Genomic DNA, 22,929 nt, shown 5'->3' with positions numbered 1-22,929 from the left:
AGTTTTTTTAATCACTCCACTCCAGTTATCAAAACTGAAAACGAACTCACACTGAAAAAGAACTCTCTTAAGTGTATCATGCGTTTACTATGAACCGCTGTAATTAATACAAATTATTCGTCTGTATCTGTCTGCAAGTAAACAAAATATTTTCTTTATAAGAAATACATTGGTGTTTTGATGGCCTGTGGGGCAAAGCTCAAGCACTTTTATTACACAAATTAGTGAAAGTTGGGGCGTATACACAAAAAAATACTTAATTTTGACACATGTTTTGTAAAAATCTATCCATTATTAACAGAGGAGTAGTGTTTCGTAGAAATCACCTTCACGTATTGTACGTATATAAGGATCCTTATAGCACATGTTTCCAATTGACCACCGAACACAGTAGTCATTTGGACAAACTGAAGGAAGCTATTACAGGGGCTGCTTTACTTAATCCCTTTGATTTTGACTCTCCAAGAACTATTCAAGCAGATGCAAGTAACTATTCTCTTGGTTGTTCCTTGTCCCAAAATGGGAAGCCTGTTATGTTTGGATCCAGGTCACTTACTGAAAGTGAAAAGAACTACGCACAGATTGAGAAAGAGCTTCTCGCAATTGTATATGCTTTTGAAAAGTTTCATAACTTAGCCTATGGACATTTCAGCATTGAAGTACAAACGGACCATTCTTCTTTGCTATCAATTTTCAATAATCAAATTCATCAAATAAAGAACAATCGTTTAAGAAGGTTGCGGCTGATGTTACTTAAGTACTCATTCAATGTGAATTTTGTTCCAGGAAATAAATAATGAGACTATGGCAATACATCGTTTCTTAACTCGTAAACAGAGAGATGGAGTAAGTTTGGATAAATATTTTATTGATTTAAAGTCACTTGTAGTCCCTTGTGAATTTAGGGATCAAGAAGATAAACTCCTACGGTCCCAAATCATAGTTGGAATTTCATCTGTGAGCGTTAAAGAACGCCTTCTAAGAGACGATGTTCTTTTAGAAAAAGTAATTGATTACTGCAGATGCGTAGAAACAGCAGAAGAAAACCTGAAGCAATTATTGAAAAATGATCAGCCAACATACATTGATGACGTTACTATTAACAAGACTCAAAAACAACAGACGAATAAGCTACATTACAGCCAAGCGACAAATGGTCATTCCTCAATGATCTGTCCTAGAGCTTATGATACCGATAATGAAGTTACAAATGTTCAAGATGTGGATATTTTCACAAAGGTCAACCTTGTCCTGCACAAAATAAAGTATGCTTAAAATGTCAAAAACCCAATCACTTTGCTAAAGTATGCAAGACAAAAATATACAATGGCCATCAATTAGAATCTACTGCTAGAATTGATGAAACACAGTCAGAGGGGATGCTTAAAAGTTACATAGTGTTAATAGATTATTACTCAAGATGGATTGAAGTTGAGCGTATTCGAGATAAAAAAGCAACAACTGTCATTGCTGCATTGAAGCCAATTTTTGCTCGTTTTGGAATTCCAAGTATTTTTGTAAGTGACAATGTCCCATTCAACTTTCAAGAATTCATTGCCTTCAGTAAATTGTGGAAGTTTGAAGTAAAGTTTACTAGTCCCCATTATCCTCGCAGTAATGGACTCGCAGAGAAAGCAGTAGGCATCGTTAAGTCAATGTTACAAAAGTCAAAGCATGAAGTATAACCAGCTGTTTCAAATATTAGTGTAAATTTCAAAGTATTCATCTGTTCAAATGTAAACAAACATTTTCTCCCTAAGACTAAAATGGGAACTTTGAAGGCCACTGGGGCAGAGCTCTGATGGAATTCTAAAGTTTTTTTCTTGTTTTATGCCAAAAATGCATGCTAAGACCTTTCTAACGACACCTTGGACATGGTGATCGGTCGCACCACCGCTCCAAAACAATTATGACAAAAATGACTAGCGTATTAAATATATAAATTATCTATAAATGTTCCTTATCAAAATACCTTTTAACAACTGGCCATAAAAAAAGTCTCTTCTTCCTTAAAACACATACCAAGTTTTATAAATACCGGTTGAAAAAATCCAAATATAAAATTGTTTATGTAAAAAATACAAAATGGCGAATATTAGGTGAACAAAGCGATTTTTGAAAAAGTTTTATCTTTATTTTAAATTAAGGAATCACTACGTAAATTATGTGCCAACCTTTTTTGAACACACTGTATATAGTTGGTCATGAATCAAACATAGGTCCAATAAATATAATGGGAAATGCAATTACCCCCGCCACAGCAAACCTGCCAACTAAGCGAATTTCCATTTTGAATTGATTTTCAATTAAATTTATTTAAATATTAGATTTAAATACCTAAAAAAACAATGTTACATTATTTTTGTTATAGGCCTATTTTGAATGTCAGGTTAAGTGTAAGAAAGGGCCATGTGGCCCTAACTTTGCCTGAAAAAATAAACAATTTTTCATTTCATTTAAAAAACCCCCCTACTTTCCCTATAGGGAAATTTTCTAAAAAAACAGTATGAAGAGGTGCTGTCTTTTGGCTGAGCAATAACATACACATAAAGGCGAAAACAGGATGTACAATTGTATAGTGATTCAGTGGATAAAATATGCTGTGGCTCGTGCGTAAAAATCTCTCATGTGAAGCAAAGGAACATTTCCACACTAGTTACACAAATATAACTGTTGTACAGTGTCAAGTAATAATATCAGGCAAAAATTACCATAGGTAAAACAAATAGTTGATTCTTCAGATGTGTTAGGGCAAGGAATTCAAAATTGGGATGGTTTTCGGACAATATTTACATAAGCAGTTACTGATTTTTATCTTGACAGCGCAGAGTAGGTTTGCTATGGGTTTGTTGTAAGGGTGGGTGTTTTTTATTGAGAAATATTTACATAGTTATAAATTTTCATGGTTTTTCTAGTTTAGGGTAAATACAAACGTTACAAATATAATTATTGTTTTAAATTTATTTCTTACTGGTGTGTAAGTTTTTACTTTTAATATAAGTTTTTACTTTTTTCTAAATTATAAGTTTTTTTACAGGAAGTGTGGATATGTGAAGATGATTATGTAAGTAAAATTTGAGTTGGTTATTATTCTATTTGAAATTAATTATCCTAAAGTAGTGGTAAGTAGGATCAGAAGAACGTCTTTTAAAAGTGAACATTATTAACATCTAAAAATAGTCCTATGTAAGAGTTTATGATTATGAACACACAATAAACTAAGTATTGTTGATAAAACGGATAAACTCTTTATTATGAATAATTCTGATTACAATTACGTTTATTTTCAATATTATGTTACAAAAAGGGAAATTTATGACAAAATGACTCTAAACATTTTTCATTTTTAATTTCAATAACAAATTATAATGCCTTTTGTTTTTGTATATTATAATCGGAAATAAGATACAATAGGTTTTTGATTAATTAAATCTTAAATTTTACAGAATAAGGAGCAGCATGGTGAAATACTTCAAAGAGCTGTAAGTATATTCAGAAAATAATTTTTATAGTTTTGATGAAACGATCTTGTAAAATGGTAGGCTCGGTTTGGTTCAAAAACTTAAAAAAAAAAACAAACCGATTTTGGTCTGCTATCCCAGGTAACATTTTTGAGCTGATCTAAAGTAAACAAGTCTGGCCTGCAGACCCCTAATAGTATTATTTGGAAATAAAATGAAACTATCCATTATGCAGGGTCCTAGCTACGTAGGTTTATTTGTCGATCCGGTCGTTGAAAACAAAGGGCACTTAGTAATTTTTTTCAGGCGTTATTTAAAAACGAATAAGAGTAATTAAGAGAGAGTGAATAAGAGTTTTGATGAATTAAAAGATGCAACTCGAAGATAATGTAATCAATCACTCCACTCTAGTTATCGAAACTGAAAACAAAATCACTCTGAAATTTAACACTCTTGTGTGTATCATTTTGTGTTCACTATGAACAGCTGAGATTATTACAAACTATTCGTCTGTTTAAGTAAACAAAACCTTTTTCCTACAGTCACCCGACAAAGTTGGCTTCCTTGCACTGATTATAGTACATAAAGCTGTTAATTGCTGCCTTTACTTACTTTGTCGCACCGTTTATACTTTGTCGCAACTTTTACATTTTGTCGCACGGTTTATACTTTGTTGGACACCAGGATTCCAACCAAACAACACAAAACACTGAGGTTTTCTTATGCACGTAATCCGTGCACGCTTGGAAATAGGTTGGCAACACTTAGAGACAATACTACTATGATCAGCTGATTGACTATTGATACTACATTTTAACATGTCATTTCGTGTTTATATTCGTTCGACGCTTGGTTTAAACATAACCTAAAGTGTAGCATTTAAAAAATTAATTACAAGTGAGATTAACATAAAAAATAACGAAATCAGTGATAGTGATTGTGAATATATGTATAGACTAGAAGAAATAGCAGAAACTGCAAACCATATTTCATTAAACCTGTTACCTGAAAAATCAAGAAATGAGTATGAATGAGCGTACGAACTGTTTTTATTTTGGTGCGTAAGTAAGTAAATTACAAAATTGCCAGAAAATGTTCTATCGGCATATTTTGCAGAACAATCTACTTGTTTATTCTGTTTATACTATTTATTACTGTTTATACGTGTACTCTTGAAAAAAGTAAAGATACAACGACTACAATCAGCTGGTGCAGTATTTCCCATTCCGTTCAACGCTTGGGTTTAACCATTGACTAAGGAAACAAAAGGAAACTTTGTTTCCCTTGTCTGTGGTTTAACTTAACTAAAAAAACGTGTTGTATAATGTTTGAAAGAATAATTATTTATATGCTTTAAAGTGGTTGTAGGAAAAATATAATGTGTAACACGAGCGCCACATCCAAGAGGGACATTCCAACGAAAGAACAGGTTACATATATTCACCTATATATATGACGCTATTGTCGGTGATAGCGTGATAGGACATTTACACTTTATATATATTGTCGAGAAGCAGACATAAGATTAGGTGTTCTATTCATTTGAAGATAAAAAATTCTATCTCACTTCTTATTCGGTTCTTTACCGATGGACTTAAAACGCTCTGTTGTACCCATTGTAACCTTTGACTCATAAAACCTTACAGATTCGTCACCTCATAAATCTATGCTTGTAAAAAGGCTCTAATGTCTGTTAATCAGAAAGCTAAACGCTATAAGCAGGGCCCAAGTTTGGTTGTAGCTGACTCTGGCAACTACACTATCATAGTGAATTTGGCTGACTCCAGTCAGAGTGTTGTTGTCATACCTATGTCATAACACGCGATAGTCCGCAATCATTTCAAACTGACTAGGAAGGAGTTTTACGTAAAAATTTCCATTGCCATGACTATCCAAATCATGAACAACACAGACATCTCAAACACAGATGAATTTCATTCTTGTGAACACATGGACAGATGCGAAGGAAGTATTGCTCATCCCAGAACCCGTTTTTCACACGTACAGATTTTTTAGGTTTTGTCAAGCGTTTGCTTTTAAGTAGAAACTATATCTGCATCAAAAACCCATCAACAGAAAAATCGTATATGACCATAACATTACTTAAAATATGGTGTTCAAGGAGGTCCTGTAAAAGATGTAAATAACGCAACACTATGTTTTAAAAAGTTAATGACTTAAATTTACCCCCACGTTTGTATATTCCTGAAAAAAGGACCCATGCCTGAATGAACGACTCAGTATTAACTGTATGTTCCATACTTGAGCAGAATACACCACTGAAAAGTATGGGTACAGTGGTAATACTGCGCTTTGGGTGGCTAGTCAATATTTAAATCTTATTTAAGTTAAAATTGGCAATGTATGCCTAAGCTTGTTAGGCAAATAATAAAATAGTGATATAATCATATCATTAATGATAATAACTTAATTGATTTTTAATAGTAGCTCAATATTACAGAGGAACGCACCGGCAATGACAAAGGCAGCACCATTTTATCAGGCAAGTTAAAAACTACTTGATGTATTGTTTATATTTGTAGCCCCTCATTTAATTTTATATTTCCAATTAATTGAATATTTCCATCTAATTTGAAGATTAGATTTTTTCTACCAATCTTCAGTTTATAACACTAATTTAAAGCGACAGATGGTCATTTAACGGTAAAAAACCTTATTTTTAAATTTTTACATTCCTTAAAATAGCTCCAAAATTGTCACAATAATACAATACCCCTGTCACAGCAAACCTGATGACTAAGTGAATTTTCATTTGCCTGATTATATTTTAGCTAAATCTCATGAACATGTCAGATTCATCCCCTATTTATATAACATTACTTTAACGTCTACATAGGTTTTACTGTTCAAGGGAAGGCATTAACGCTTTTTTCACCACACTATGACGCTTTTAGCTTACGTTAATTGGTGGCTAAAAGTTACGTTTTGCTGGCCGTGCCAGCTGTCATCGTCATTTGGGAAACGAGCAGGTTTTTACATTCCTAGGGCCGCGAAATCAGCTGCCCGCTTAATTTCTTAAAACATTAATGCATATTAAATACACAATCAGTATCCATAGCATTGCAATTGTTTTATTGTCACCGCTGCCTAGCAACTATTTATTTTTATTTTTGCTGATTCCTCTCATGTGTGCATTATTATTGTGGTGAATAATGGTATTAGGGTATAGTGTGGTGAAAAATAGCGTTCGTACCACGGACCGAAAATAGTTGTGCAGCTCTTGATCGTTTTAAGTTCTCGACTTCGTCTCGAACTAAAAAATTATCTAGAGCCGGCAAAACCTAATTTTCGGCCCTTGGTACGAAATATACTATTTTCATCATCCAGCATTCAAAAATAGCCCATTTCCATATTTCTGATATTTTCAAAAATTTTCAATTTCCATACACCTAAATCAAATAGCGATCAGCTGACTTTTCCTTAATAAACAATACTTTCGCTACACAAACAATACTTTGCATCATCAAAGACGTTGTTGATGCCATTTGATGATGTCAACTTTGACATCATCAAAGTTAGTTAGTGATTTATTTGTTTGTTTTGGCAGTTTTTTATGAAGTGTACAGCCATTTTGTGTTTAGATTAGAAAGATGAATGGATTACGAAATTCATATATTTTTAAGTTTGACAAAGTATGTGATTGTGTGGCTAAACCACTATCGCTTATAATAAATAAATCCTTCAATGAAGGCAAGTTCCCAGACAGGATAAAAACATCGAAAATAGTCTCCATAAAAAAAAAAAAAACGAGAGAGATGTAGTGGGTAACTATCGACCCATAGCCGTACAATCTGTGTTCTCAAAAATTTTTGAGGTAGCCTTTCTACGCAGGCTGATCCCATATTTAGAACAACATCCTATCAAATAGTCAATTTGGCTTTCAAAAAAAGAAGTCAACCACAGATGCTGTTTTTGCCCTGCTTACTGCAGTATATAACGGAATTGATTGCTCAGAAGTGGTTTGCAGCCTATTCTATGACATGACAAAGGCTTTTGACTGTTTACACCACGAGACCTTAGAAAGAAAGCTGATCAAACTAGGCCCAATAGACGAGCCCCTAAAATGGATTATGTCCTACCTAAAAGACAGATCTCAAGTTGTTACGGTGGTTGTTGTCAAGGGTGGTAATGGAGTAATGAAGCACTATAAATCTAAGATTCAACACATCATTAGTACCGGAGTTCCCCAAGGCTCGAATCTGGGACCGATCCTCTTCCTCTTATTTGTCAACGACCTACCTGAATCTATACATGAAGGCAGAATATGGATGTTTGCTGATGATGTTTGTCACTTAATCACTGATGTAAATGTTAATAATGCCATTGAAAGAACACAATCTGACATAAATGAAATGAGTAATTGGTGCTCTGAAAATATGTTAGTATTAAATCAGGGAAAGACTAACCTACTCCAATTCTACATTACAAAGATCCCAGACTTCAGTGAGTTAAACTCAAGAAAATGCTGAAGATATTCTTATTAAATAAAGCCTATTATTCAGTAGAAGAATTCTTGAAGAGTGAAGGCCAACAACTAACATGACGACCACGGCTGAAAAAGCTTCCAGTGGGATACATACAAGTATGCAAGTAAGTAAGTAAGTAGGCTTTTTCATCGTGATAAAAAGTATCGTTCCATACTCGGCACGAAAGTCCCATTTCGGGGCGAGATAGTGTATTAGTAGTGAAACATACTATTTTCTGTGACATTTTGATAGTCAATAGTATTGTTTTATTAGCCTAAAAGAAACTTAAAGATAGAGAAAGACGTAGTACTGTGCCTTATTAAGCTTGTTATACTATTTTCATATTGGAAGTCAAACTATAATTTTCTTGTATGGCTTACAGGGGACAGAAAACAAGAAGTCACAAACTGGTGTAGATGTGAGGCCAATAACAAACCAATGGAGAGGAAACCAGGGGCCACAAACTTGTGTTGATGTGAGGCCAATATCAAACCCATGGACAGGAAACCAGGGGCCACAAACTTGTGGTGATGTGAGGCCAATACCAAACCCATGGACAGGAAAACAGGGGCCACAAACCTGTGCTGATGTGAGGCCAATACCAAACCCATGGACAGGAAACCAGAGGCCACACACTTGTGTTGATGTAAGGCAACTACCAAACCCATGGACAGGAAACCAGGGGCCACAAACTTGTGTTGATGTGAGGCCGATACCAAACCCATGGACAGGAAACCAGAGGCCACACACTTGTGTTGATGTGAGGCCATTACCAAACCCATGGACAGGAAACCAGGGGCCACAAACCTGTGCTGATGTGAGGCCATTACCAAACCCATGGACAGGAAACCAGGGGCCACAAACCTGTGCTCATGTGAGGCCAATACCAAACCCATGGACAGGAAACCAGAGGCCACACACTTGTGTTGATGTAAGGCAACTACCAAACCCATGGACAGGAAACCAGGGGCCACACACTTGTGTTGATGTAAGGCAATTACCAAACCCATGGACAGGAAACCAGAGGAAACCAGACTTATAACCTTCAAAGGTCCTAAATAGTTGCAGGTCTCAGTATCACAATGTTTGCACTAATATAAGTGGAAAATGTACACATAAAAGTGGTTTTTCTAAAATCTTCAGTAAAATACATTGTTTTTTACTTTATATCTTTAATTTCCAAACTTTGCATACATTTAAATCACGATTAAAAAGTTTAAAATTCACTTCAACCCATAGTATTAATTTTAGCTACATCCGTGATCACCTAACCCACCCAAATCGTGAACTTATGAATTGCTTCATTCATAAAAAAATCTGCTCAATTGGTCAAGTAGCTTTTACGTTATTGACATCCAATATTTTACATAAAATATTAGTTCCTCCTATTCAAGTTATTTACTTGATCAGACCAGAAGTATTAACAGGTTACACAACCCAGACATTATTTTTGGGGAAATCATATAGAAACAAAACAAAAAAAAAATTGTATAAACATATTGAAGGCGAGTTCAGGATAAAACTATATTTAAGAATATACTCAGAAGTGATATTACTTTATTAAATGGATATTAAAAAATCTTTAGTTTGAAGAATCTGTTTGTAGGTTTGTAAGTATCACAGAGCTTTTTCGTTTGATAACTAAGAGTAGAAATAGGGAAAAGGTAAAACACAAACACATTATTTGTTACTTTATGTATACAGACTTGTCATAAATATAATTTACAAGTGCAAAATTCAGTGAAAACAACCAAATAAGTACAGACTCGTCTTTTAAACGATATGTAAATGAGTAGCAATAGAAATGTAAATTTCTGAAACTATACACAATTCCTTAACCTAATATCATTGTTCAGCTTAAGGCCAATACAAAGAAATCGGAACGAGAGTTTAGAGTTCCAAAGCAATAGGCCTAGTTATTTACAATTCCACACGTGAAACAGACAGTGGTTACGGTGGAAAATGTCTAACTTATGTAATTAAGGATGACTATTCTATTTCTAATTCTGAAATACCTTTAGCAACGAATCAATCGTGATATGCTCCTTACTGCAAATAGTGAACTTACTGGTCCCTGACGCAATCTAAGCCTACGCCTTAGTGTTCGAGTTGAAAGCTAATACAATCTGAAGTAAATTTTGGAATTTAATTTTTTAGCCTCCGGATTGCCAAGATACAATATAAGCGGTATAAATACCTTTATTGTACTTACTTACTTGATACTTGATACTTGATACTTGGTTACTTCATCCTTAACCAACAAAGTTGGATAGATTGCGTTTATTTACATTTAAAACACAAAACATATATATACAACTAAGCAACAATGGCGGGTATGGCGGTATTATTTACAAAAACCAGAGGCTCGTCAAACATTTCTTGCCAGGAGTATAGCGGTCTACTGAGCAAACTCTGGCGTAGCGTTAGCTTAAATCTCTTTTTGTCAAGTGCACGAACTCCTATCGGCAGCGTATTAAAAAGCCGAATAGCAAGTGATGGGTAGGAGTTAAGAGTGTGACTGAGGCGGCAGCGGGGCAGGTCAAGATCACATGCTCTGCGCGTCCCATAATCATGCTGCACGCTTCTAGTCATGAAGGATGGTTCATTTTCTTTCAGGAGGGCTAGGATGTTAAGCACGTATTGGCTGTGAATGGTCAGGATGCCAAGCTCCTTGAAAATAGGCCGACAATGGTCAGTTGAACTTGACGATGTTATTATTCGTACGGCCTTCTTTTGAAGTAGCAACAGACTTTGGGTAGCGGGGCTATGCCCCCACACAGCCAGACCATAGTTTATGTGGCTATGGAAGAGAGAGTGGTAGACCATTAGCAGATAGGGACGAGTGATCTGGTACTTTAGTTTTCGTACAAGGAATAGAATTCTGCTTAATCTAACGCATACCTTCTCAATATACTGACTCCAATTGATCTTTGAATCAATCCAAAAGCCAAGTAGTTTGACTGCCTCATCGTCATTACCTTTCTTGAGAGTGCAGGTGATGGCTTGGGTTTTCTCATCATTAAGTTTTAACCGGTTTCTTGCAAACCACTCCTTGGTTTCCTCAAGCAAGTAGGATGCCTCAGCCTTCAGATCAGTTAGGTTACTGTGCCTCGTTAACAACGTAGTGTCGTCTGCAAAAAGAAGTGTGCGTCTGTTGAAAGATAGGTCATTTATCATAGGATGGGTCCTAGCACAGATCCTTGGGGCACACCATGGTGTAGGTCTTTGATTTGAGAGGAGGCTCCTTGTAATGACACAAATTGTCTCCTGTTGTGAAGGTAATCACAACCGGAGGTTGCCAATAGCAGACTGGACTAGCGCGTCGTTGCAACATCGCCCGTTCAATAATTTTCGAATCTAATAAAAATATACTAAACAATATTTTCAAATTAGCTGGTATTATTAAAATTGGCAACAGCGAGGGGTCCTCATTGGCTCCTTCAAAGTCACGTGGTAAATAGGCACCTCAAATGCGACTCTCGTGAACCGTACTGTAGGTTACTTTCTTGTTAGGTTATCAGTAGTTGTTTACTATTAAATTCTGATGGTAGAGTAGAAAACCAGTTTGTATGGACCAGTTTTATACAGCTTTTTGGTAAGAAATGCGTTTATTCGGACACGTTGAGAGTTTTCACCCTGTATTGTGTGATTTGATGTAGATTTTGATCTATATCTTAAGTCCGGTTAAGTTTAAGTACGATAATTGATATTGAGTCAAGAAAACCATATCTTCTGACTAAACTGAGACTAACTGTACAAAGGGGATTCCTAAATCTCGATGGTGTTTAGTTAAAGCGGTTATAACACTTTTCAACTAATATTTTTGCTCTTATTAGCTTATTATCTTTATTTAAGTTCTGTTTTCTAGGATATATACAATTTTGTAGCACTTGGTATGAATTGCAAAACAATTTAATAATCTCGAAGGCAAAATGTGGTAGACAAACTCTTAAATTTAATTGGTGGGAATGAACTTGGCAAATTACCCCGGAGTGGTAAAACTATTGTTTTGAAAATTCGGTAAACTTATCAGAAATTGTAGTAGCTTTCAACTATAAAACAATCACCTTTACATCGTAGACCAATCAGATCCTAACAAGATTCAATATCTATTCTATTAGAAAATGAAATATTGACGGTCACACCTCTTATATTCACTTTAATGTGTTCACCCTGTGTCCAAAAACTGTGGTTGAAAATCTATTTACAAATGAATACGAAACTAGGATTTTCACTTCAGGCGTTCCACCTTCCAGTATTGAAGAATGAGGTTTGACTCTATAGTTAAGTTTGTCGAAACTGAGAATTTTATCAAAGCTCATAGAGTCATAATGTAGAGAACAATTACTGAAACACAGGGATTTACCTTATGTTATGATTAATTTGATATACTTTTAATACTTTTTTTGAAGACAAGAGTACCAGAGAAAACTCTTTCAAAGCTGTGGATATTACAATATTCTTATTCAAACGTTTGTTTTTCACTACTAAGAGTGAGCTGATATAACTTAACATAACAGGCTTAATAAAGCTATTTAGTTTTATGGATATAGTTAAGAATGTAAAAGAGTCTCAGTGTCGTCAAACATAGAAATGAAGAATGTTATTATTTTTATATTTTTTCCTTCTTCTTAATAATTTTTACTTGTTTTCAATTTGGACCGTAAGCTTGTATACCTTAAGAGATAACTATAATATATAAATCTGAAAAGCGTAAATTAAACACAAAGTTCTAAAGCTTGGTTATTCGACACATACCTAAAACCTCAACAAAATTATAGGAACATCATTAACACTAAATTAATTTAAGAAGTTAACAATATTAAACTTTATAACATTATCTACAAACCCATAAAATTATTAAACTTTTCACAGTTAACGAACATGTACGCTTAGAATTAATTATTAAAATATGCACAGTAGATAACATATCACTTTATAAATTTCAACAAGGTATTAACCTATACGATCAAGCGTTTTACGCACAGATGGTAAGCTGTACATATTAATAGGCCCTATATATTACACAATCCTGGATCACACGAAAGATTTTATTTATATATAGTTTTATTGTAACAACGATAGTAATTTATCAGTGGAACCCGCTCTTTCCAAACCATGAGCGTGTAAATCTCATGCATAACAATGAACAAAATCAATGTGACTGCTACACCGATAAAAAATAAACTGCACGAACACAGAACATTAAAACATCTATTTTCAAACATCCATGATGATGCAAAACTGAAATGTATGTCGTAAAAGTATGATGGCGGCTCTATTTTATATTTCAATGGAATTTGTGGATTTTATTAAAGATAATTCCATATATAATGTTTTATTTAAATTAATTCTCAAAAAATTATTTTATTCATTTTAAGCTATTCAGGTTCACTTAAACTGGAAAGCATTATGGATTGAAAAAGTCCAAATTATTTTAATCCGTATACAACATTTGGATCTATAGACATAACATAGTAGTCTATGAATTATGAATAGAACAAATTCAACACATGATTATTTTGTTAAAAAATATCAAATCGGATTTTGGTTATTGACTGATTTCTGGGGAAATACATTATTGATCAACACCCTTAATGTATTGCACGAAGTACGTGGTTGCCAGTAGTTATGTGGTAGTTATCAGTATACATGTTCATGTATCACTGTTAGTTCAGAATAACAACTGTGATACAATCACAATATGTATACTTTAGTCACACTGTAAATGAACCAGTGAAATGCGACCGACATGTAAATTGTCCGCTTTAAGGTAGGGAATGCAGGATGCATTTCTTTTAAATTCTCAAGCTAAATAGCAAAGAATAAAAGTTTATCTTAGCAGTTTATCATATTGGCAAGGAATTGGGTAAAATATTAAATATGAAATATAAGGAAGAACTATAACATGAATAATTTGATAGTGTTGGACAAAGTTTTTTTTTTCACATTATCTAGCACACATTATCTTTAGTAATGGTAAGTTAAACTCTTGAAAAAATTAGAACTAAACAAAAAAAATATTGTGTTGTGACATTTCAGTTTTGTTCTTGGTATTATTTACACACGGATACATAAAGATTATAAGCGTACGGTTTCGACCAAAATATAAAAATACAAATTTAAAAAAACCAATCACTCGTTTTTAATCGTTATCTTCAGTATTTTTTTCGAAAGTTCATAATACAAAACTGATTGTTTCATATACAAAGAACACGAATACTTCCTGTTGCTTATAGCGGATAGAATCAATTCTCCGAAACGGAACTAACCAAGAAACCAGAGCTTTCAGCATTGAAAATAACCCCTAAACTTGTTAAGTCTTAAAATTACATTATTTAGAACGACCCTTAGTACATTTCGTAAGAGATATATTTTCTACAAAATAGCTCTGTATATACTATGAAAAGCTGGTGTTCTTATTACCACTCTAAATGCACAAGTGAAAACTGGCCTTACGCAAACGATAACGGTATAATATTGCAGGTAGGAAAATTACAACGAGAATCTCTAGTTTATGTACAAAGGAAGCTGTACAGTATTACTCACGATTATGTAGAAAAGGTTTTTTATGAATAAAAGAGTGATTAGAAAGATGTTTTCAAAGTTAACTAGTAAACGATTAAATTTAAAATACAGTTTATTATTTGTATTGTTGAGGACAACGTATTAAAATAACTAAACTAAGCTTGAAAGAAAGTTTGATTCGTAAACCCAATTTTTACTAGTAAATAAAATTTTTGCATGCCACCTGCTGAAGTAAGTCTTTATGTGAACTCTATCTATGAAATATCAATACGACGATCTTAAAGTTTGGTCTATTGGCCCTCGTCACATTTTTAAACGTATACAGTATAAGCAGGGCTACTTAATGAAAGTAGGAGAAATTATACACATAGTTATAAACAATGTTGGATGAATTATCAAAATGTTGAAAAAACGAGAACCACACTGCATTTCTGGACTTTCGGATAATCTAAGTGTACTAATCAAGTGTATCGTATTAGTTACGAACTATTTTCTTTAATTACAGTACCTTTTTCATACCATTTCGCAGTGGTACACAACAAAACAAACTTAACTAAAAAAAACAACGTTTAATAGTTTTACTAAACTACTTAAATCTTGAAATTTGTCTTTTATAGCGTATTAAATAACAAATCTGAAAACTACAGAGAGAGAAACAATGAAGACTTTTTACAATAAAACTTTGTACAATGCGATTGAGAACATAGAAAATTCACTATCTTACATTGTTCAGGCTGTGAGAAGAAGAAGTGCATGAATATATCAGCCTACTTGATATCAGTCTAGCATGGTAGAATATACACATTATACATAAGCGTCAAGCGGCTTAAGGATAAAGCTACACCATGGTACGCAGCCAATGGACGAAGGCTGTTTTGATGCTATTCTTCAACCTTCCCCTCGCTTTTCTGACCCTCTTCTTCTTGTTTTCTCCTTTCTTCTTCCTCTGCTTCTGCCGCCGCCGCCGCTTCTGCAGCTGCTCTTGCTGCCGCATCTAAAAACAGTAGGAATTAGTCTACTAAAGTAGTCATTTTTGATGTAAGATATTTGTCATCCTTTTTTTCTTTCGCAGTCTGGACTTTTAGTTCAGCTTCATGCCTTTTTATGTCATAAAGCTGATATAATAAAATGATCTATTCCCAAACTCTATTTTGGAACAAAAGAAAAATTTATCTAAGGTCCATTATTCACTACTAAATTGTAAAGCTTGGTTAATTACGGCGGGCGAAAAAGGAGGTAAACCCCTTATTGTTTTGAGTATAATAGATAGATTGATGTTTCTACTCATAACCATAAAAACAAATAGTAGTGTTGAGAGAAATAAACTCAAACTATCTTTCACATAAGAGGTAGATATCCTCCCGAGGAGGAATTAATAGGAAGACTACAGGCTTTCATCGGATGCCCGAATCTGTAGGGTCTATCAATGAAACAACTGTCTGGGGTGTGACATTTTTCGACTTTCGGTTTCGGATGAAGTGCTTCGTGGTATCGGCCTGTCCCTGTTGGGTAAGATAAGATCTTTCCCATGGTGATGCAAAGTTTCATAGCTTGTACTGAAAGTGCATATCCACTTGTTCGGAACATGTCTCGCATCATATGTGAATCTCCTCATCTACATAACGTGAACATTTTGGTGACCTAGTTGCTAAAGGCTAATTGAATCCTATTAAATTGGAATAAATTTGAGCTATGTAATATTGTATAGACAAAATTCTTTTTGTCTATGGTAATACACTTTTTTTGAAAAAGTTATAGAACACCTTCATTCAAGAAAAATATATTTAAGTAATTAATATCATTGTCAAGGAGTACTTTAAATAATAAGAATACTTTAAAGTGTAGTGAAAGAGATTGAATTCGTATCCTGGTATTTGAAAATGATTTCAAAATTGGCTTAGTCAAGGAACTCTTCTTTCTCTAGACCACTCAGCTTCTTTTGAAATAAACCTTCTCTTTCCTGAGTGATTTCTTTATCCAATCATTAAAATAAATTAAGTATTTTGTATAAAAAATATTATAAAGAAATAATGTTACTAGACATCGTGGTAAGTTGAAATTACTTTTTGTATGCAGATTCCGTTTATTAGGAATTACTAAAATAATAATGATTTAAGTTTATGTTGTTAATGTTTATAAAAAACATTTAATAAAACATTTTTTTACAAATATGTACTTTCAGATGTATTATTACAACGAAAACGCAAATTCAGCCTTTTAAACTTTACTTAATCACTTTAGGTATTAACTTTATACATATACAGAATGTTCCGTAAGGAAGTATTAATATACTTTGAACAGTTCAAATAAGGCAAAACAAAATTAAAATTAAGATAAACAGTTTTTTTCCAAAAACGCCTGGGTAGCAAGATATTTACAATAATTTAATTTATTTTTTTTTTAACTTATATCTTAAAAACTATATGCTATTCTTATGAAATTTGGTACCGGCATACGATTTTAAGAAGCAATAAGTTGATAAACAAAAAACTACATATTTTAAAAATAAAAATAAGTAAATAAATACAATTTTTTATTTTTTTAAACGGTGACTGTTTTATTATTTATAACAACTATTTAAAAAAATAATACTGATTTTATGAAAACTGTTTTATGGAACTTTAAATAATCATTTAAATTTATATATCGAAAACCGAAATACAGTAGGCCTGCAATAAAAAAATCTTGATTTATAGGCTATTTACTATTTTCAAATTTGTAACTTGGTATTGTTTGTTAGATGATCTTACAGTAAATGGTAAATAATCGCGTACTTGAATTTTTTTCACAAACCCAACCAATCTATAGAGATTTAAGTTGTACAAACTAAAAACGATATTTTGAAATCCAAGTACATATAATTTCAATGGTTATTTTAAAAAAAAAAAGATTAGCATTTCCTAAAACCATTGTACACAATTTTATAAGGATATCTTAAATACTTTTAAAGATATCAATTAGAAGTACAGTAAAAAAACAAAAGAGACGGATATTGTTTCAACCAGAAGTTTCAGAAAAATTTACTTTTTATTTTTTTTATCGTTATCCATTAAACATATTTCTGAAATTTATTGCACTTACCTACGAGACACCCGTAGATAAATATTTACGAGTAAAACTAACAGATCAAATACATACCTATAACTGCTCTTTCTTTCCAGATCTTCTTGTTTTCCGCGAGGCAGGTTAACCAAGGCTTTTTTATTGTGAATGGAGGCGGCGCATCGTCACAATTGATTTGTTCTGGAAATTAAACTAAAACTGTATATATTATGTATGAAAATATAAATATTTTAATAAAACTGTGACAAAAGGTACTCCTTATAACCTGTTATTAACTTCTTATAATTTGTAACACACAACTAGACAATCGATAAATACATTTGTTAAACTATATGCTTAATGTATATAGCTTGTTTGGAATAAGTTTGGATGGTAACGTGAGATCTAATTACCCTTTTAAATTTCAGACGTGACAAGTACATGGTTCTTTCCAGATGAAAATGCTATTTGAGTTTATATTTTGCTTTTAACTGTTAATTAGAAACAGATAACGGACTTGATACTTTACACTGGAATAATGAGTCTATTTAGCATTACTCAAAGTGAATGAGAGTTCTTACCATGATGTTTTCTCGTGTCTTCCGAGACTGACACTGATCTCTTGACTTCCTTGGCGGCCGCAGGGGCGACCACGGGGGCGAGGATGGCTTCTAACATGTCACTACAGACTGACATGCTAGGGTCCACGATGAACTCTATGAAACCTGCAACAAAAGTGGCAAATTCAGTTTCGGCTCTATGGATATTTTTATGTTTCCCATCATCACTTCTCGAGGAATCACATATTCTAGCCCGGAACTGTTTACAAATTATTTCAGGCTAGTCCTAGAGGGTCGTGGCATTATCACATAGATACAATCAATTGATTGGCGGGATTTGAACCCAGGACCTCGGGCTCCGAAGCGCCGATCTCTACCACTAGACCAGCTTAATCCCCACTGAAGACTTGCATGTAGAAGAATGGGCGCAGCAGTAATAGGTAGCATAGGTTCATTTAATATCATGAAGTTTATCCTGTTAAGTGTTTTGTGTCTTAGCCACAACTTCTTACTTTTAACTGAGTGGTAATATTGCCCGCCTTCAAACCTGAAGGTTGTTGGTCCGATCCTAAGAAATGCTGATTTTGGATAGTTTTGTAACATAGTTTGTTCAAATAATGATTTAATATGACGAAAAATTTAGTTCATCACAAGGGCAAAATGTGTCTTTTAAACCCACGCTAATTTTCCTTCAGTAAAACTTGAACTCCGGTCGAAAGGAGTCACTTTAGGCCATAGATGAAATACAGTATGTATTAGTCTAGATTTTAATTTAGGTAATTCTGAGCAATTACTTGGTCAACCACAAACTTTTTCATACTTTACTACGGTCATAAGGATGTTCTCAGAAAACAAGAAACATATCATTCAAGCCCCGCAAGGTTAGGTATGGCTAGGTTATGTTTAGGTTAGGTTAGGTTAGGCTAGGTTAGGTTAGGTTATGTTAGGTACCTATATGTTTCTTGTTTTCTGAGAACATCCTTATGACCGTAGTAAAATAGGAAAAAGTTTGGGGCTGACCAAGTTGACAAAGTTTGGGGTGGACCAAGTAATTGCCCAGAATTGCATTAATTTACGATGCAAGTTTTGTTTCCTACAAACCTATTTGAGACTCCGCGACCAAGGTGTTTTTCCTGTCACAGAGAGGGCTGAATGGAAGTCCTAACTCCTTCTCTCGGTCTCCTTGCAGGAAGAACTCCTCCAGTAGCAGCGACGTCCACTGGAAGTGCAGATCCCACTTCTTGGCAGGATGTGAGATATCACAACAATGGAGAACTAGAGATAACGCCTTCGCCTTGTCGATGCTGCCATTGAAAAAAATTAAATATTAATAGGTAATTCAAAATTAAAAAGAGTAAGGATACAACTAGTAGCCTGACCCGTACTTTGTAATGAGGTGCGTACCTAGAGTTATGAAAAAGTCCTATAAAGCTGATACTAAAACAGTAATAATATTACCAGTGATTGTAAAATTTCACATACTCGTAGTATCACTAATAAATTATGTCACTACACAATAAATAAACTTAATAATCCAAATAGTTTTACGGAATATCCATCGGATTAGGCCATTCAAAAATAGTTTCATAAATTAAACAAAACTACCATTTTGTAGTAAAAAAAATTCTGAGACATACTTAAACAATGAAAAATTTAATAAGGGAACAGTTATTTTATTGGTAGTTGTCTGAATTTTCATTGTCCTATGTAATTTATTTATTCTTCTTGTTATTATTAATGCAATTGGGTTACTCTGTGCAATTGGGTTATTCTATGCAATTTCTTTTAGTTTATAATAATGTAATAAACAGAACAATTGTAAATATTTTTTCTATGGACTTTGCCTGTTAGATTTTGCAGGAGGAAACTTGTATTCTAAATCAATGTTAAACATGATTTTTTACCTTTTCTTTGGAAATTATAGTCATAGTTTTACTCTTATATTAGTTTAATAGATTGTGAAAATATTACTTAAGTTATAAGTTCTGTTTCATAGGACAGATTGTTTTTAAATTCACTGAGATATTTCAACGCAAGAAGGCATTTATTGAGGCACAATTCAAAACAGTTTGGAAAAAGGTGTATTTATATTGGTTGATTCTTAAAAATTTGTATTAAATTATATACAATTGTGACCAAAATATTAATTTATTTACCTTGGTTCTTGAAGAGAAAGTAAATTCTTCATGTTCTTGAGTTGGTGAAAATGACAGCTCATATCCGTTGCCAGTACTGTTTCTATCACTAAAGATCGGAATTCCCTGTATTCTTCTCTCGACATATTACTCAAAATATTGCAATCTTCTTCTTTAAGAACCCTACGACATGAAAACAAGTTCAGAAATGATGCTGCACAACCCAAAGAGAACAGCAAAATTAAAACATTCAAAATATATAAATATAAGTAATTCAAGCCCCAGTTAACGTATTATTGGTTCCCCCATATGCAGTATTTTGAATTTAAAACTACTCTAAAGCTAAAAAGAGGTAATTGCTTTAATAAGTTGGAATAAAAATGTGAAACAGAAGAAGCGGAAAACCTCCATAGGAGGGCAACCTGTTGATAAATAAAAAATAAATAAAAATGCCTTTATTTCCGAGCGTTTCTAAGTACAATTTAACTGTTTTACAGAGTAACTGAGGTAAAGTACTAACTAAAAATACAATACTATTATAATAAAGACGTTGATCGAAACGATTTAATGGTAGGACTAACAGGCATACTACTGTTATATGAAAAGAGCTATAGATAGTGGCCTAGTGGCAATATGGTCGACAAACCAGGTGTATGAGGAAATAAAAAAGAGGTCGGTAGGCACCACCTGAGGTAACCCAAGTTTTTGTTTAAATTATTATCACACGCCGGTTCATATAACCTATTTGAGATTATTTTCGCATTGAAATATGTGAGAGTTTTTGTAAATAAACATGATTTTCACCTGAATGAGGCACTGAGGTGGTGGTTCTCTAGAACTGCCTTGTCGTTGTACAAGAGCGCCGTGTCCGTTCCACTCATGACGTGGAAATTGTTAGTCGTCCCCGTGTGTTCGTAGTCGTGTATTAGAGCGGCGATCAGTGTGGCGAAGATTTCTAGGTCCGTCATCCAGTTCTGCAAGCAGGGATCAGTCAGTAAAGCTACAAAGATGATCTTATTCTACACTCAAAAATTGGGTTAAAATACGCGAGGTGGCGTCTCCATCTCAAATAATTGATAAATTGATAAATGTTGAGAGAGTTAAAATATATTTAATAATGGTGTCAATATTATCCACTCGGCTAAGAATGTTTTACATTTCTTGCAGTAGAAGCGTGAGTTTTTTTTTAGCGTGTTCATTTCAGATTTTTGTATAAATTTGTAATTTTACCACTTAAATTTATCGATGGCAACTATATACACTTATTTCATGATTATTTCCAACTTGAATTCTAAAAAAAAATTAATTTAACCTATTATTGTCTTGATTTACAAAATAATACAGTAAATAAGAGTTTACTAAACAAAAACAAAAACAATCGGTACGGACAAACTATAAGTGACTATGTTCCCAACTTGTTTTATTCAACTTATCTTTAAATTTTCAACAACCCTCATATAAGTAGTTGGTGAGAGTAACTATCTATATATTAATTTGAAACTGTTTTTCTTTGTGACAGCTATTTTGAGAGAACGGCTGGGCGTAGAAACTCGGTAGAGGTGTCAAAAGAAAGGTCCTGGTCTGTAGATGAGCCATCAAAAGAGAAACATGGAGAATTCCCTCGGGGCTCTGTCCCAGTGGCCTTTAAATTCCCATCCCATGTTATTCTTATGGAGGAAAACGAGGTTTTTGTCACAGCTTATTTGAGAGAACGGCTGGGCGTAGAAACTTGGTAGGGGCAAGACCCCACTACACTACAGGCCGGAGCTACCCCCTCCATTTCGGGTGCTACGTCACACCATCGATCTCTATTAATTAATAGAGATCGATGCGTCACACATGTCGCCGAACTGAGCCCGCCTCCGCGCCTCGCCGCCTGACACAACGTTGTGCGGCACCAATTCCCACGTGCTCTGTGTTGTTTTTGTTGTTGTATGATGAAGTTTAGTGTATTTAGTCATCATGCCATCGTCGTGTTGCGTCTAGGGGTCTCAATCCCGGGATCCCGGCCGATTTTTGATACCTAGAAATCCCAGGATTGGTGACTTTTAATCCCGGGATTAACGGGATCGCAAAACCTATGTTTATATTTAGTTTTTTGTGAATTTGGGGACTTTTACTTACGGAAAATAAATAAAAATACGTCCAATAACACTTGAAACACATATACTCTTTATTTTTAGGACGATACAGTAAATATATTATATGAAATGGTATAATCAATGATCTATTTTGATTGGAAAATTAAATTATCATTAAACTCAATAGGTGAACGAATGTAAATTTATGTTTCAGTTTTTAGACGATTTGGATATACTTTCTGCAAATGTTATTACATTCTAAGAACTTAATTAAAGTAGGCCTATAAGTTATTTTGAGTTTTACTTTTGACATTAAACGTAAACAACGCAATTGGTGTAGCAAATATAACATTGTAATCGGAAATTGATGTATTATATTCATTGAAGCCATAAAATATAACTATAAACACATCATTATAATTTCATTATAATTATAAAGATTGCTTATATTTAGGGTCTATAAATTTATCTTCGTATTTGGTTATTAGTGTGGTGATTAAATTTCTTACAATCCTAAATTACGTTTTTCATATACACGCTACTACATAAGCAGATGGTTTATTGTTTTACAGTATCTTTATTGTTTAATTGCTGTCAGTCAAAATAACATTTTTACGCTGCTACTCGTGATTCTT

The 22,929-nt window shown here is 33.7% G+C and overlaps 2 protein-coding genes across 4 annotated transcripts in view; one reads left to right on the top strand and one right to left on the bottom strand.

Moving 5' to 3' along the window:
* Positions 1-3,041: 3,041 nt before the first annotated feature.
* On the top strand, positions 3,042-9,079 carry LOC129001624 (uncharacterized). The gene is made up of 4 exons (XM_054428990.1): positions 3,042-3,064; positions 3,447-3,482; positions 5,923-5,964; positions 8,331-9,079. The coding sequence occupies exons 3-4, from the start codon at positions 5,938-5,940 to the stop codon at positions 8,988-8,990; spliced, it is 687 nt and encodes a 228-aa protein (XP_054284965.1). The 5' UTR covers positions 3,042-3,064; positions 3,447-3,482; positions 5,923-5,937; the 3' UTR covers positions 8,991-9,079.
* Positions 9,080-9,626: 547 nt separating this feature from the next.
* The window catches only part of LOC128999701 (dual specificity calcium/calmodulin-dependent 3',5'-cyclic nucleotide phosphodiesterase 1-like), a 64,513-nt gene continuing 51,210 nt past the window's right edge, over positions 9,627-22,929 (bottom strand). For all 3 annotated transcript variants that reach the window (XM_054426336.1, XM_054426337.1, XM_054426338.1), the window contains 6 exons: positions 21,018-21,187; positions 20,235-20,396; positions 19,180-19,382; positions 18,100-18,243; positions 17,615-17,719; positions 9,627-15,470 (listed from right to left, as the gene is read on the bottom strand). In XM_054426336.1, the coding sequence (XP_054282311.1) occupies positions 15,358-15,470; positions 17,615-17,719; positions 18,100-18,243; positions 19,180-19,382; positions 20,235-20,396; positions 21,018-21,187 (897 nt within the window). In that variant the 3' untranslated portion in view covers positions 9,627-15,357. The remainder of the gene's footprint in view (positions 15,471-17,614; positions 17,720-18,099; positions 18,244-19,179; positions 19,383-20,234; positions 20,397-21,017; positions 21,188-22,929) is intronic.

The sequence above is a fragment of the Macrosteles quadrilineatus genome, unplaced genomic scaffold (genome assembly GCF_028750875.1).
Source record: "Macrosteles quadrilineatus isolate MER2022 unplaced genomic scaffold, UCM_ALF_1.0 Scaffold_8__2_contigs__length_117827958, whole genome shotgun sequence".
NCBI lineage: Eukaryota > Metazoa > Arthropoda > Insecta > Hemiptera > Cicadellidae > Macrosteles > Macrosteles quadrilineatus.
The sequence above is the reverse complement of the archived record's forward strand: the minus strand, read 5'-3'. Positions and strand labels throughout refer to the sequence as shown.